Below are 16,613 nucleotides of genomic sequence, written 5' to 3' on the forward strand. Positions count from 1 at the left end.
ATTCTGTAACAAAACAAAATTCAAAGCCTAAAGTCTCGGGAATCCATACATTCAAAAAAGGTTTGGGGTAATGAAGTTTTGAGATTGAGTGGTAGACAAAATCTGATTGAAAGGTTTTAGTGAGGGGTTACAGGATAACTATGTCAGCTACAGGATAGTGTCGGGTTGGAGAGAATTGTCAACAATATCAGTCAACACAGGCAACACAAGAAGTTGTCGAATGATCATCAGTTCAATGAGAATGAGGGTGAAAGAAACAGGGATAGTGCCTCACGAATAAAAGATGTGCTCAGAGCAAGCTTGAGGGAATTGAGAATAATGCAGAAAATTATGCCAGCCTACTATAGTAAGGACTGTGAACATGTTCAAAGTTTGGCCTTTTCTGCCAGAAAGAAAGGGGAAAGTGCCAGGTGCAACTGATTGGATGGCCTTGATCCTAGTAGCGAAGACTGGAATGTAAATACATTCAAAGGTACAAAAGTGTACTGATGTTTTCCCAAATGTACGTTACTGAAATAAATCAGTTTACATCAGTTAGGATAGACAGGTTTCTGGCATAGCTGAACCTCACATTAACATTCCTTAAGAGACCCTTAACTAACACCAGCTGCCATCGCTGAAAAAGCCATAAAAATAGCTACAAAAAGCTTAACGTGTCGGAACTGCTCAACAGGAAAATTATGCCTACATCAAACAATCTCAGGTAAAAGACACAAAAACAATTTGTTTGATGCAGTATCTAGCAAAGCTTTTACTGGTAGCCAGCAGATCACATGATAACTTATCAATGGTGTCTATCAAATATCTACCTAATCACTTCTGTATTTCAAAGAATCATACAAGATGGAAACAGGTCCTTTGGCTCATCACATCCATGCCGTGCAAGATTCCAAATGTTCATCCTATTTGCCTGTTTAATCCATATTCCTCTAAATCTTTTCCATCCATATAGCTGACCAAATGTCCTTTAAATATTGTTATTGCACCTACCTCAACCATTTTCTCCGGCAGCTCGTTCCATACATATGTGAGAAAAAGTTGCCCCTTGGGTTCCTATTAAATCATTACCCCTCACGTTAAATCCATGCCTTCTCGTTCTGGATTCCCTAATCCAGGGTAAATGGCTGTGTGCATTTGCCCTGTCTATGCTCCTCGTGAATTGTTTATACCCGTCTCAGATCACCCCGTCAGCATCCTGTGCTCCTAGACTATCCAATCTCTCTCTATAGCTCAATCAATTGAGTCCTGGTAATACCCATGTAACCTTTTTCTTCACTTTTTCCTCCTTAATGGCATCTTTCCTGAAGCAGGGCGACAAAAACTGAACCCAAAATACAGCATCACCAACATCTTGTACAACTGTAATGTCCAGCTTCTATACTCATTAGCCTTACTGATGAAGGCCACTATGCCAAAAGCCTTCTTCATCATACTGTCTCCATGTAATGCCACTTTCAGGTAACTATATATACTTGTGCACCTCTGTCTCTCTGATCTACAACATTCCCCAACAATTCCTTTTGCCATTCCTTGGCCCACCAGCTGATCAAAACCCCATTTTAATTCTTGATACCATCTTCTTTGTCTACAATACAGGTTGAACACCAATTTCATTTTCTGGTCCCCGCTATAATCGGACAAAATTACGCAGGCTCAGTTGAAATTTCCTGAGCGGCCTCCCACCGCAATGTAACCTGAAAGCGAATGCAATTACCCGCCGACCAATCCCTGGCTCCCACCATCTCCCTGGCTGTTTAGAGCTCCGTTCCTGACCCAACTCACAAGGTGCACCAGCGAGCTCCTCTCACCTGCTGCTGTTTATTGCTGTCAGCGGTGGCATTACCTTCTCCCCTCTCAACCACTGCTGCCTACTTCTCCAGTGGCTCTGTTCAGTCGACCACTTCTCCTCCTCCTACCGCAAACCCCCACCACCATCGCTGCGTCCTTCTTCTCCCCCAGAGTTGCTGACATACTTCGCCTAGGAAGCCCTATGGTAACCGCTCCTAGTTTTAAAATGAATCAACATAAAGTGCTAGAGTAACTTAGCCGGCTGAACCAGTCTGAGGAAGGGTTCCGATGTCACCTATTCTCCAGAGATCCTGACCTGCTGAATTACTCCAGCACTGTGTTCTTTTGTCTTAAACCATCATCTACAATATTGGACACCATTCCCTCCGCTATGGTCCTTTATAATGAGGGTTTACTATTAACAGACCATGGCAGAAGAAGTGATGTCCATTATTGCCGATGACTACAGATGATGGTTAATAGACAATAAACAACAAAACAAGGTCCATCCATGAAAATAAGACAAAATTAATGTTTCTGTCTTTGATCCAAAATGTTAACTCTGATAATTCATTTACAATGGACCTTGTTGTAACAACACAGGAGGCTGATGTTAAAGGGCAAAGATCAACCTCATGACCTATTGGGTAGAGATTGATGCCATAGTTGTTTGGGGGGTGGGGTATACATGGAGAGCCCAATGGAGAACCAACTTGCACAATGGTCACTATGTAGAAGAGGCTGCAGAGCTGGTATTCCCAGCTTTGGATTACACATCCCTGGGAATGATGAAATATCATGTATACCATGTAGGTCTGCTACTGTGCTGCATACATGTGTCGATAAAAATCATTAAAGTATCGCATTAATATGTAATGCATGTCTTTGGATGTCACCATAGTGCCTCCCTGCATTGATAAGTCAGAGACACCCAAGACTATTAAAGCAATCATGGACTTTTCAATCAAAACAGTAAATTTACTATATTGTTTTTAAATGATCAGAGGAATTGCAACGCAGGATCACAAATGTTGTGCTAAGTTCTATGTCACAAAGTCTTCACCTCCACTTGCATGGGTGTCTTGAAGTTGCACCTAATCACTGAAATGCTGTGGATAATTCAGGCCATATTAGGTGATTATGTTTATTTTAGGTGCAAAGTGGATTTAATCCTGACCAAAGATATCTTACTCTGAGAGATCTCTCTGAAAATTGTTTACATGTAAATATGCAACTATGTAAGGCAGGTAACATTTGCAACTCATCTTGTTTGTCCTATGAATAAAATTCTGTGTTGTGTTTAGCAATCACCTTCAGTGACCCTTCTCTGCTGTTATACTTGTCTGGTATCTAATTTGTTAATGAAGCACAATTTCCTCTGGTTAACTACTGGGAAAACAGAAGCATTTGGTTTAACTTTGATGTAATTTGCATAGGATGATACCAAATTTTAATCCAAACATCTGATTATTTTTTCAATTGACTTTCTTCAATAGAGCTAAAGATTAGATCAAGTAGATTTTAGAGTTTAGATTTGACTGTGCAAATAACAAGTCAACCCCAATGAATGAACCATGATGAACAAAGATAAAACCACAACAATTTCTCCACATTGATACTTAAAACAAAAATATCCATTATACGTCAAAGGTAAAATAGGTCTCAAATTCTTCCCTGATCTGAACCTCTCCAGTTCCAAAATCAAGCAATAAGCTGATCTTGGTAAATATTCAAATGAAAAAATATTGAATTAAAATAAAGCAATTTTTTTTTACTAATTCCATATAACTGGCATTGGGACTCAGCAGCTTTAGCAGCTCACATTTGGCTCTGATCTTATAATCCTGATAAATTGCTTTATGTATCAGATCCACATGGACTTAAGCATCTGTCAACAACACAGTAATTGGCCAAGGATTTATGCTTATAGTTATTTTTTTTCCAGCAAAATGGCATGTGAAGGGACAAGTCTTTATACAGCTTTTTAATTTTGTGAAACTGCAATTTCTGGCATATATACTGTACTCTACTATTATTCTGTTCAAGGAATTGCAATCATTAAAATATTTTTATGCTTACCATTGGAAATGCTGCAGTCATAGGAGCTGTATTTGGCAAAGCATTGGCAACCCCACGTTGTACAATGTCCACTGTTACTACATGAGTTAGGACAACGGAGAGCTGTAATAATCTCTTTAACACGTGGACCATTTGTTCCGTGGGACCATTTAACCCTATTTTCCAAAAGTTTTCTTTCACATTCATTGTCAAGGAAAGCCCGCATCCCTTCCTCCCAAGCAAGATCGTCCTTAAGCTGCAGGTCTGAAATACACAGATTCACAGCCTCAATAAGTCTTCTTCCCAGAAGGTCTTGACACGCTACACCAATAGTGGAGTTTCTTAGGGCGTGTTGGCATACCTCTAGAGCTTTGGCTGATGTCAGTCCACTTGGAGTTGGCCATTTTGGCTGCACGTTAGGTCGATTGCTAGACAAATGGTCTTCTGGGAAAAAGTAAGTAAGGCTTTCTAAATCGCTCTGGCTTAGGCTCTGGAATGTGAATGTTGGTAAATACTCGTAGAAAGCCTGCCTTTTCATTCTATCCAGCGTAACCCCTGGTTCAGTAAAATCAATTATGTGTGGCCATCTGGAATATCCCACTGACCGACCAGTAAGTGACTTGACTTTTGTGGTGATTTCTTTGGGGCCATGTGATTGAATATATTTCAGCAAGGCCGTATGTCCAGTTGACCTTTGAGAAGACTGGATTATGTCACGTTTTCTGAACAACGATAGTTCGGGATTGTTTATGTATTCTGCAGTAACATCCAAGAAAGGAATTAATGACGTATAATCCACATTTTCATATGCGTAGCAACGAGACGATGGATGAGAATGGCCATATCCAGAGGCCAACTTGTTCACTGAATGAAGGGACATTGTATATTCTTTCTGGCACTTGCAGTAATTTCTTCTTTTCTTTCTCACAGAGGGGCTCGGTATCTTGTCAAACAAACTTTCCCCTGAATGTATTCTAAAGCAAGCAGACCAAGCAAGTCAGACAATAACAACGATTTTCAAACTACTCTTCTATCTAAATATAAGTGATTTTTTAAAAATAAATGATGTTCTAGACATATAACAACATAATTAGTCTGTTACCTTAGATTAAGCTGTAAATTTCTGGCAGGAGAAAGCAACTAAACAAGTTTCATGTTAACATTAATTATCAACATTGTTCGTTATCAGATTGTCATCGTCATCAAATACTTAAGAAATATAATATTATTTATAATACGGACAGCAAAAGAAATGAAAACACTGTAAATATTAAAATTTAATAATTAATAATACAACACAAGAATCATGGAGTCATAGAGGTAGACAGCACAGAAACAGGCCCTACAACCCACCAAGGCTACACCAACCATAACCCATAGCGAGATACATTGAGTATTTCCAGATCTGCCACCAATGATCAAGAAGTAGACAAAGGAAAGGAATTTACACAGAACTTAGTTCCCGTTCTTTGCAGTGTGGAAATGATTTGCCCACTCATGCATTCAACTATCATGCTACATCCATTGCTCACCTTTTATTATGGTGCAAGAAGACACAGCCTGACATCACTATCCACCAAATTTTGTTTTGTCAAGGAAGTGACACCTAGCCTAATCCCAACTTCAATTATGGTATCGTCACTGTCATTGGAAAACAGAGCAATGACCCAGACACTGGACGTAATGCGATGGTGTCACACCCCAGCTGGACACCGAGGAAGTGAAATACACTTTACTTGTAGCAATCTCTGTGTTGACTGTGTGTGTAATCAAATACACCTTGGACCCTGCAATCCTCACAAAGCAGACTGAACACTTTGCTTGATTCTGTTAGGCAAGAGGAAAGGAGATGTACTCCGTTTCTCTTGGAATACAGAGTGTCCTTTATCCAACTCTTGGTGCCAATCTTTATTACACAACAGTTTTTTTTCTACTCCAGCCTGGATAAGGTCTCCACACAAAATCCATGGGTATGGTAATCTCCACAAAGTAGGCATCAATCTGCTCTACACATGGAGCTCTGAATCCATCCTAATATATTCCATTGACAAATGGTGCTACTCTTTCTTGTTAAGGGGGAATTGCATCTTCAAGACCTTGAGTGTATCTGCTCTCCTGCTGAGGCATTCTTTCCTTCATGTTTCTCTTTTTCCCTTTCTAATAACTCGCTCCCTGGTCTTCCTGTCCTCTACTTATTCCAATATCCAGGATGCACCTCAAAGGGAATTGATTCACGAGGAACAGCAGATGCTGAAATCCTAAGTAAAACACAAAGTGCAGGAGTAACTTGGTGGTCAGGCAGCATCTCTGGAGGACATGGATACACAGTGTTTTGATTCTTTCAGTCAATTCTTCAGTTTAGAGAGGGGTCCTGACCCACAATTTTACCCAACTGTGATATCCTGAGGTGCCATGGTCTACTTTGTGTTTTACTCATAGGGAATGCATATTAATGCATAGATATCTGAGAGCATCTAGTTTGTGTAAAACATTGCAGACAAGACAAGTATCTTCAGCATCTGTACACGCTACTTTCTGGGCACTAAAAGTTTTGTAAACAAGGCTAGATTATTACAAATCATTGTTCCATGGTTACTGCAGAAATCAGTAATTCAACAATCCCATTAAATGGTGATGTTACAGGACGATCAGTATGGTGTGGGTTTGAAGCTTTCTCCTTGTTACTGAATATATATTCAGCTGTCCAGGATTATGATGAGTGTTTGCTGGAGCTCATTCACTCAAGCCACTCATTCACTCAGAATGATGACATGATCTGTCTGCTCTGTACATTTCTGCTGGGGCATTAACTTTGCTAATGACCTCCCAAAAAGCCACCCATTGCTCAATATATCGGGAACAATTTGGCATTCTTAGTACTGAAGCAATTAATGCCATGGGGCCGAACATTGTGCCTTTGCAAATTAATCAAAATTTGAGACACAAAACATTACAATTTCATTAAAAAAACAAGGAATTTACTTTAAGCAAACAATTTTAAAGTAAAATAAATAGCGGTGCAGCAAATAAAGCTGCTGTGTCACAGCACCAGATCCTGACCACAGATGATGTCTTTGTGGTTTGCATGTTCTCCGTGTGACTGTGTGGCCTTCCACCAGGTGCTACGGTTTCCTCCCACATTCCAAAGATGCGGGGTGGGATGGGGGACACACGTCCCTCCCATGTTTTGAGAGGTGGGGGACAATCCTTCCATGGGAGTGGGGGTGTCATTGTTAAGCGCTTGTTAAATGTCACTATTAACATCGTATTAACACGATGTGTCACCAATTGTGTTTTGACCTTCAAATATTACTGAAGGTATTCAAGGAGAATTTCTTAAAGCTGTCTGATGTGGGTACATTTACCATTTGAGCTAATTGGATGTATTGGTGGATGGGAAAGATTTGAACGGGTATCGGATTTAAATGGGTCAGGTCATTCCTAATAAGATCATTCCGAATAACTAAATATTCCAGGATTTCGTTGCTTCAGGTGTGATAGAATTGGAGGGGCAAGAGGTGGAGGTGTTGCATTGCTTGTCAGGGAAGATATTACAGCAGTGCTTTGGCAGGATAGATTAGAGGGCTCGTCTAGGGAGGCTATTTGGGTGGAACTGATAAGTGGGAAAGGTGTAGCAACACGTATAGGGGTGTATTATAGACCGCCACATGGGGAGCGAGAATTGGAAGAGCAAATATGTAAGGAGATAGCAGATATTAGTAGAAAACACAAGGTAGTGATTATGAGAGATTTCAATTTTCCACACATTGACTGGGAAACAGATTCTGTAAATGGGTTGGATGGTTTGGAGTTTGTAAAATGTGTGCAGAATAGTTTTTTGCAGTAATACATAGAGGTGCCTACTAGAGGAGGGGCAGTGCTGGACCTCCTGTTAGGAAATGAGACAGGTCAGGTGGCGGAGGTATGCGTTGGGGAGCACTTCGGGTTCAGTGATCACAATACCATTAGTTTCAATATAATTATGGAGAGGGTCAGAACTGGACCTAGGGTTGAGATTTTTGATTGAAGAAAGGCTAACTTTGATGAGATGCGAAAGGATACAAAAATAGTGACTTGGGACATTTTGTTTTATGGGAAGGATGTAGAAGAGAAATGGAGGACATTTAAAGCAAAGATCCTATAGCGGAGCAAGGTAGCTTACTCCTGTGAAATGCAATGGGCTGACGTGTAGTACGCTACGGAGGGGATCCTGGGCATTTTTCCCCACCCATTTTAGTAACCGGAGCCTACCTGACCCGACCCGACTCACAGTGTAATCAACGTTGCGGGGCAACAGTTTGTGTGTGTGATATAGGGTTAGATTCATAATTCTGTCAGTTCATACTTCTGTAAATTCTCGTCAGGAATAAAATTTGACTCTGGTAATTGTCTTTTTTAATGTTTTTAAATTATTTCTTTTTAAATGGCTCACAAGCAGTGTTTGAGTTGATTTTGTAGTAACCGGAACCGACCCGACCCGACTCCCAGGGTAATTAACATTGCGGGGGAACAGTTTTTGTGCGTGATATAGGGTTAGATTCATAATTCTGTTAGATCATACTTCTGTTAATTCTTGTTAAAGAATAAAATGTTTATAAACACACATACATGAATGTGATATAAATGTATATAATCATATAACACACACAATTATATTTCTTCCGATTTTTATATCCAATGATGAACTTTATTTCAGACTAGACAAGGAACATTAAATAAGAAACATTGTAAACCTCCCGGCAACTTCACACACACGAGGCCCTATCCCATCCCTCACCTCCCCCCACACTACAATGTCTCCCCCCCATGCCCCTCTCCCCGCTGCCCCAGGCCGCGCACCTCCCTCTCCCCTTCTCCCCGGGCCGCACACCCGCTCTGCCCGGGCCACCACCCCTTCTCCCTGCTGCCCCGGGCCGCGCACCTCCCTCTCCCCGGGCCGCACATCCCTTTTCCCCGGGCCGCGCACCCCTTCTCCTCGGGCTGCTCTCCCCGCTGCCCCGGACCCCCTCTCCCCACTGCCCCGGGCGGCACACCCCTTCTCCCCGCTTCCCAGGGCCGCGCATCCCCTCTCCCCGCCTAAGTCAAAGACCAAAGCGAAGATATGGGAGCAGAGGCGGAAGCAAAGATCCAATCTTTGGCCGGAAGCAAGATGGCGGAACAAGATGGCGGAGCAAGATGGCGGAGGCTGGTTGCTAAAATGGATCCTATAATCACCCATGAATCTGCCCATGACCGTACTACACGTTTGCGTGAGAGTAAGCCATCTTGCTCTGCTATAGGATCTTTGAAGGGGAAATTTTAAGAGTACAGAAACTTTATGTCCCTGTTTGGTTGAAAGGAAATAGTAAAAATTGGAAAGAGCCATGGGTTTCGAGGGAAATTTGACACGGTTCGGAAGAGAGAGATCTACAATAATTATAGGCAGCATGGAGTAAATGAGGTGCTTGAGGAGTATAAAGAATGTAAAAAGAATCTTAAAAAATAAATTCGGAAAGCTAAAAGAAGATACGAGGTTGCTTTGGCAAGTAAGGTGAAAGTAAATCCAAAGGGTTTCCACAGCTATATTAATAGCAAAAGGATAATGAGGGATAAAATTGGTCCATTAGAGAGACAGAGTGCGCAGCTATCTGCAGAGCCAAAAGAGATGGGGGAGATATTGAATTATGTGAGGCAAGGGAAACAAGTAGAGTAGCTATGGAAACTATGAGATTCAAAGAAGAAGAAGTACTGACACTTTTGAAAAATATAAAAGTGGATAAGTCTCCAGGTTCTGACATGATATTCCCATGGATATTGAGGGAAGTTAGTGTAGAAATAGCAGGGGCTATGACAGAAATATTTCAAATGTCATTATAAACGGGAATAGTGCCGGAGGATTGGCGTATTGCGCATGTTGTTCCATTGTTTAAAAAGGGTTCTAAGAGTAAACCTAGCAATTATAGACCTATTAGTTTGACGTCAGTGGTGGGCAAATTAATGGAAATGATACTTAGAGATAATATATATAAGCATCTGGATAAACAGGGTCTGATTAGGAACAGTCAACGGATTTGTGCCTGGAAGGTCATGTTTGACTAATCTTCTGGAAATTTTTGAAGAAGTTACTAGGGAAATTGATGAGGGTAAAGCAGTGGATGTTGTCTATATGGACTTTAGTAAGGCCTTTGACAAGGTTCCTCATGGAAGGTTGGTTAAGAAGATTCAATTGTTGGGTATTAATGGTGGAGTAGCAAGGGATTCAACAGTGGCTGAATGGGAGATGCCAGAGAGTAATGGTGGATGGCTGTTTGTCAGGTTGGAGGCCGGTGACTAGTGGGGTGCCTCAGGGATCTGTGTTGGGTCCACTGTTGTTTGTCATGTACATCAATGATCTGGATGATGGTGTGGTAAAATGGATTAGTAAGTATGCAGATGATACTAAGATAGGTGGTGTTGTGGGTAATGAAGTAGATTTTCAAAGTCTACAGAGAGATTTAGGCCATTTGGCAGAATGGGCTGAAAAATGGCAGATGGAGTTTAATGCTGATAAGTGCGAGGTGCTACATCTTGGTAGGACAAATCAAGATAGCACTACATGGTAAATGGCAGCAAATTGAAGAATGCAGTTGAACAGAGGGATCTAGGAATAACTGTGCCTAGTTCCCTGAAGGTGGAATCTCATGTAGATAGGGTGGTAAAGAAAGCTTTTGGTGTGCTAGCCTTTATAAATCAGAGCATTGAGTATAGAAGTTGGGATGTAATGTTAAAATTGTACAAGGCATTGGTGAGATCAATTCTGGAGTATGGTGTACAATTTTGATCGCCCAATAATAGGAAGGATGTCAACAAAATAGAGAGAGTACAGAGGAGATTTACTAGAATGTTGCCTGGGTTTCAGCAACTAAGTTACAGAGAAAGGTTGAACAAGTTAGGGCTTTATTCTTTGGAGCGCAGAAGGTTAAGGGGGGACTTGATAGAGGTCTTTAAAATGATGAGAGGGATAGACAGAATTGACGTGGATAAGCTTTTCCCATTGAGAGTAGGGAAGATTCAAACAAGAGGACATGACTTCAGAATTAAGGGACAGAAGTTTAAGGGTAACATGAGAGGGAACTTCTTTACTCAGAGAGTGGTAGCTGTGTGGAATGAGCTTCCAGTGGAAGTGGTGGAGGCAGATTCGATTTTATCATTTAAAAATATATTGGATAGGTATATGGATGGGAAAGGAATGGAGGGTTATGGTCTGAGTGCAGGTAGATAGGACTAGGGGAAAATAAGTGTTCAGCACGGACTTGTAGGGCTGAGATGGCCTGTTTCCGTGCTGTAATTGTTATATGGTTATATTAAGGGCTCCGGTCGAATGGGTTTCCTGGCTGGCTTGCAGGCAAGTCCCTCATTCACGATCACTCACGTTATTTAGTATTTTTTTCCCATCTTTCTCTCTCTCTCTCTCTCTCTCTCCTCTGCAAGGTTTGTTCTTCTGTTTGCCTTTATTTGCTTCAGTTTTATTTGTTTAAGTGTTATTTATCATATTGTACCTTTTGAAAGATTCAAGTGGGTATCAACGTTTTCTAAGGGCTAAATCGGCCCGTGCCTGGGGCCTTTCATCACCCGCGTGGCTTAAAATCAAACTGTTGCATCGAGGCGATCGAGACTAGCGATGTTGAAGCCCCCACCGACCAATTTTAAGCCACGCCAGGCAATGAAAGGCCCTGCGAATGGGCCGATTCAAACCCCACGATTCGGGGCGAACGAAGCTGCTATTGCTGGAGTTCAGAGTCGATCACCAACCAGGTCAGCTCCCGATGTTACCGTCTACAGGGCCCACAGCTAAGACTTCCAAAGCCTTGCGCGTGTGTGTGTGCATGCGCGTGCACGTGTCCACCAAGAAATTGTTTCCCCCCTCAAATCGTTTTGATAGCGATTTCTGACCCTGCTAGCAGTGACAAAGTGAAGACATGCTTCACCTGCAAATTTGTCACAAGTTGTATGATCTATTACTCTGAACAGTTTGAATTTAAATTTATGCACCATGTAGCTTTTTTTACATTTAATATTTTAAAAGCAAATATCACACTTTTTTGTTCTAATGCATACCTCCATTCCTCGATGAAATCATTGGGGTCATTATTCCATTGGGCAGCTGTCATTGGATTCCCATCTGCACTATGGAAGTCATTATTACTATTTCGATCAAATATCCCACAGAGACCTCTAGTGTTGTTAAAATCAACGCTGGGTGCCCGCACTGTTATGCTCATTCCCCAGTCGCTTACATCTGCACGGATAAATGCCCCCGATGGAAACATGATCTGTGGAAACATATACCAGCAAAAGCAAGTTTCCACAATGATAAAGTAATTCACTGCTTTCAATACATTGGGTTATTATTTTACAAACATAGAAAATAGGTGCAGTAGTAGGCCATTCAGCCCTTTGAGCAGCACCGCCATTCAACATGATCATGGCTGATCATCCAAAATCAGTACCCCGTTCCTGCTTTCTCCCCGTTTCCCTTGTTTCCGTTAGCCCTAAGAGCTATATCTAACTCTCTCTTGAAAACATACAGTGAATTGGTCTCCACTGTCTTCTGTTGCAGAGAATTCCACAGATTCACAACTCTAGGTGAAAAACTTTTTCCTCATCTCAGTCCTAATTGGTCTACCCTTTATTCTTACACTGTAACCCCTGATTCTAGACTCCCCCAACATCTGGAACATTGTTCCTGCATCTAGCCTGTCCAATCCCTTAAGAATGTTATATGTTTCTATAAGATCCCCTCTTGTCCGAAATTCCAGTAAATATAAGCCCAGTCAGTCGATCCATTCTTTCATCATATGTCAGTCCTGCCATCCCAGAAATTAACCTGGTGAACCTAAACTGCACTCCCTCAATAACAAGTCCTTCCTCAAATTAAGAGACCAAAACTGCACACAATGTTTTAGGTTACCATTCAAAATGTGAATTAAATCTAGAAGTTAGGGATATATCACAATGAAGTGAGCATTCTTCCTGAGTACATTATAAATGTACAAACTAAAATAAAGTTCAATGTGTACACCAGTGTATTTCCACAAATTGGGATAACAAAACGCAAGGATTCTAAATTTAACTCTTTATATTACTTTTATTCCATCAACCATCTCTGATAATGTCAAATCTTCAGCATTAGATTATTATGGGAATTTCTGTGCATTGATAAAGATGGTAATTTCTGTAATGCATTTGTCAGTCAGCAATTTACATCCCAAGAATACTACCTTCATCATGGGATTGCTAATATTTAAAAAAAAAGGTGTAGGGCAGGATGAGTCAGTGATAAATGATCCCAATATATATCTCCAGATACTCAACAACTAAACCACTACAGGCTTAAAATTAATGCCTTATGGCCACTGAATACAATGCGGATAAATGGGACGATATCTTTGCAATCAATCTGTGAAAACGTTATTTACTTGGTAATGCGAGCTATCTGTTAAAAACAGAAGATAATGTTTTGGACAATCACAAGAAGCTGGAGTAACTCAGCGGATCTGAAGTAACTCGGCGGGTCAGACAGCATCTCTGGAGAAAAGGAATAGGTGACGTTTCATCTTGAGACCCCTCTTCAGAAGAAGGGTCTTGACCCGAAACATCATCTATTCCTTTTCTTCAGATATGCTGTCTGACCCGCTGAGTTACTCCAGCTATTTGTGTCTATCTTCGGTTTAAACCAGCATCTGCAGTTCCTTCCTACACTCTTAAATAATTAGGTGTGTACGGAAATAGAATCACTGACCAAATGTTATGACTTAAACTGTAATCTAGCTCACTTATAATAAAAAAAAATAGCTATCAGGATGAACAGTCGCCAATCATTTCAGAAAGTACCCACAGTGATTTTCTTCCCCTGGTGTGCATCCATTATTTTGACGTGATGAGGTTCTGTTCCACTGCTTTTGACTGATAAACGAGGCCGAGTCTCCTGAAACTGCCCATTGCACATATCAAATGCAATGATATCATCGCCTTCCCTGGCAACGACTCCACAGTTACAGGACACAGCATAATACCGACTGCCACAGTCCCACTGCCGGACGTGAACCTCAAATTCTCGCAAAAGGCTTTTATACATCACAAAAGTGCCTGTTTTCTGGTTGTCATAACCTCTGAAATAAAATAACATCAATTTGTTAGCTGACTGGAAGGTGCTTAGAATGAATATCATTTAACAAACAGAAAACACGATGAGGTAGAACACACTCTAATATAATGCTTTTAGAGTGTGTCAGCAATCCGTAGATTATCAAAAGGAGCACGAAATCAAAAATACTGCGGATCATAAAATTTTGAAATGGGAAGAAAATATGTTAAAGAAGCCCAAAATAAAACATTGCAAACATATGTATAATGCATGCATCGTACAATAAAATAAAGTGTGAAAGGAACACAACATTTCAGAGCAATGGCTGAAATGGAAAAATAACAGGCATAAATTTAAATGTTTTAAAGGAACGCCCAGCCTAAAGACGCTTGTTCACCAAAGCCTTTGTAGAAATTAAAGCCTTATCAATAACTTTTTAAAACTATCATAGTTTTAGATTAATGGATCAATCATTATATCTGGAAACATGATTTGAAAGAAGTGGATAGCAGGTTTCACATTGCCTTTGATAATGCCTCCTTCGTTCCTAGAGTCAGGCCACTTGTAAACTGGAGGATCAACACATATTCTGCTTGGGTAGCTTACAACCCAAAGGGTACGTACAATGAATTTTCAAATTTTAAGTGGCTAACCAACAACAGCCTCCTCCCCCCTCCCCATTCTCTCCCAAAAACCTTTCCTCACCTTTCTTCCCCCATCGCCTACAACCCCCTTGCCCTGAAACCTCGCACTGACTTCATCCCCCCCCCCCCCCCCTTCCATCTTTTACTATTTATAATGGAGAAGCAATTCCCTCCCTTCCCTCCCCTTCCACCTTCCACCATTTACAATGGAGAAACAATTCACAAATTACTATCCCCGATCTTAACAATTCGTAACTCTTTATCATTTTGGCTGACTCCTTTGTCCAACAATCTACCCATCAAATAGCCCCCTTGCCTGTGTTCACCCATTACCAGCCATGCTCTGCCCTGTCCCTCTCTCTTTCTTTCTCAACCTCCTACAATCTGTCTGAAGAATGGTTCTGACCTGAAACATCACCAATCCATGTTCTCCAAGGACGCTGCCTGACCCGCTGAGTTATTCCAGCATTTTGTGTCAATCTTTTGTAGCAAGTCTATTAGATATCTGGTTGCCGCCATGCCTTTGTTCTTTCTGATTAAATACAGTTGTTGCAGCCAATTTCCATCAGGCTCACGAGGATAACTTATGTTTTAACATTTAATTGAATAAACAGCTTTTTCTTTTAACCATCTGGTAAGTGCTGAATTTAGATTTGTGTCATTATAGTGACCAAATAAAATGTGTTGACATTAATCCTAAGCCAACATTATTTTGAGAAGTTATTTTCCTTCATAATACACCACGATTGCCATTGCACCACACTGACTATCTCAGGCTTAAAACTTCACAGCACATGCAATATGCTCCATTTCAAGCGGATCGCACCCCAGAACATTGAATTGCATGTGTACTAACATAGATTCTCACCACAATGTTATTCTCCGATTACATTTTAACATGAACAATTTATCCATGGAAATTTTACATTTTGTGCTCTATTTTAAACCTATTTTTATTCCACAATCTCCACATGAAAGAAAACTTCAACAGAACATATAACCATAAAACCATATAACAATTACAGCACGGAAACAGGCCATCTCGGCCCTTCTAGTCCGTGCCGAACACGTATTCTCCCCTAGTCCCATCTACCTGCACTCAGACCATAACCCTCCATTCCTTTCCCGTCCATATAACTATCCAATTTATTTTTAAATGATAAAATCGAACCTGCCTCCACCACCTTCACTGGAAGCTCATTCCACACAGCTACCACTCTCTGAGTAAAGAAGTTCCCCCTCATGTTACCCCTAAACTTCTGTCCCTTAATTCTCAAGTCATGTCCTCTTGTTTGAATCTTCCCTACTCTCAGTGGGTAAAGCTTATCCACGTCAACTCTGTCTATCCCTCTCATCATTTTAAAGACCTCTATCTTTTTACAATTTTTTTTCTCAGTTGTCATTATCCCTACTCTTACACCTACCCTAGATCCATAGCCAGACAAATTCATCTAGGCCAGGTTCTGTGGACAGATCGGACACCACTCCAGTTCACACTGAAAACATTTCAGCTCTTCTCCTTATATTCATTCTAGTATCTTTTTCTCATTTCCTGCTTCTCTCTTTCTTGTCATTGCAAAATGTAACTTCATTAAATTTCACTTTGGACAGCATTTCAGAGCCTCTCTCTGTTTCTTAGTGTACACTCCAGTTTGCATCCTTCCATCTGATATATTTTCTACATCTTTCCATGTTACACCAAAATATCTATCCCCAATGACGACAAGTGTAACCCTTACCACACAGTTCAGTGCTGAGATAACTTTGATTCCTCCCAGATTACTTTTGCTTTAAAAGGCGCAGGACAAAGTTTTTCTCTATTTCAGTATCCTTTTCCCTCATCAGAATTTAGTCCCTCGTTCCACTGATCCTTTCCTTTTCTTAACACTAAATACCTTAGGTTTAGGATGATACTAGAACCTCCTCTGGATCCAGCATGCAAAGAGTTGCCACACTCTGCCACTCTCTTGGGATAGTCATAGAATGATATAGTGTTGAAACAGGCCCTTCAATCCAAT

At 40.9% G+C, this 16,613-nt stretch overlaps 1 protein-coding gene across 2 annotated transcripts in view; it reads right to left on the bottom strand.

Moving 5' to 3' along the window:
* si:ch211-246m6.5 (von Willebrand factor D and EGF domain-containing protein) overlaps positions 1-16,613 on the bottom strand; it is a 214,414-nt gene that overhangs the window by 131,117 nt on the left and 66,684 nt on the right. For both annotated transcript variants that reach the window (XM_055638663.1, XM_055638664.1), the window contains 3 exons: positions 13,703-13,976; positions 11,923-12,137; positions 3,868-4,820 (listed from right to left, as the gene is read on the bottom strand). In XM_055638663.1, coding sequence (XP_055494638.1) covers positions 3,868-4,820; positions 11,923-12,137; positions 13,703-13,976 — 1,442 coding nt within the window. The remainder of the gene's footprint in view (positions 1-3,867; positions 4,821-11,922; positions 12,138-13,702; positions 13,977-16,613) is intronic.

This window comes from Leucoraja erinacea, chromosome 7, assembly GCF_028641065.1.
Source record: "Leucoraja erinacea ecotype New England chromosome 7, Leri_hhj_1, whole genome shotgun sequence".
Classification (NCBI taxonomy): domain Eukaryota; kingdom Metazoa; phylum Chordata; class Chondrichthyes; order Rajiformes; family Rajidae; genus Leucoraja; species Leucoraja erinaceus.